Source organism: Morus notabilis, unplaced genomic scaffold (genome assembly GCF_000414095.1).
Source record: "Morus notabilis unplaced genomic scaffold, ASM41409v2 C11344036, whole genome shotgun sequence".
Lineage (NCBI taxonomy): Eukaryota > Viridiplantae > Streptophyta > Magnoliopsida > Rosales > Moraceae > Morus > Morus notabilis.
The window spans coordinates 1-923 of NW_010385721.1; the positions used below are offsets into that span (position 1 = coordinate 1).

At 35.6% G+C, this 923-nt stretch overlaps 1 protein-coding gene across 1 annotated transcript; it reads right to left on the minus strand.

Moving 5' to 3' along the window:
- Positions 1-7: 7 nt before the first annotated feature.
- Positions 8-850, minus strand: LOC112094953 (the record flags this gene model as incomplete). The annotated part of the gene is made up of 4 exons (XM_024176652.1): positions 8-317; positions 394-453; positions 622-702; positions 818-850. Coding segments are annotated over 4 exons (369 nt in total), but the record flags the coding sequence as incomplete, so codon positions are not given.
- Positions 851-923: the final 73 nt, after the last annotated feature.

The following is a 923-nucleotide window of genomic DNA, read 5'->3' on the forward strand; positions in this document are numbered from 1 at the left end:
ATATATATATCACCCCAAACAAATGAACAAGTCACAAGAACTACACACAATTTCAAGGGGAAAAAAATCAATCAGGAAGACTTCCCTCCCGAAATCAAAGATAAACTGAAGACGAAAGAGTTTCACAGATCAGAACCCAAAATGTCTCTGGTCAAAGAAATCCCAACCAGATATGATCTGTGTATTCTTGTTTTCATCAATGGGGCCTTTACCCCAACGAGGTCGTTGAGGCCATCTTTGTCGGAATCTTTACTCGTGCTTACCGTCGATCTTTCAACAACACTTGACTCCTTATTTTCAGTAATGAACTGAAGGCCCTGAATCATTTCCACGATATCATGTCATTAAGAGATCGAGATGTCGTGTTATGAAAAAGAATGAGGCTCCAAATACCTTGAGTGATTTCTCCTCAAATTTTATTGCTGAATGCTTTGCTAGCTTTGCAGAGGCATCCTACCCGCATTAAAAAACGTAAAATAAAAAACACCATAAATAAAATAAAATAAAAAAACACCATAAATAACCCAAAGGCATTATTAGTCTATGGTTGTCCATTTAGAATTGCATGTACACTACAAAGAAACCTTGTAAGGCCCATTTTTTACGCCAATTAAAACTCACCTGAAAGGGTTTAGCATCCAGACCATCTTTAGATCCTTCAGCCACTTGGCAGAGATACCAAAGACCTGAGTTAGTCATATCCTGTATGGTGTTGAAAAACGAATTTGGAAAAGAAATAAATCAATAAAAACACATCATGTAAATAAAAAGTCCAAAATAACTAGACTTGATTGCATGACCAGAACAGAAGAATAACCTGTTTGCTCTCAAGAAGCTCAATTTTTCCTTCCTGTGCAATTTAGTAGAAAAATAATTGCATTAAAAGTTTGAATTTGAGAAAATGAGTATGAGGGAAAAAAAAA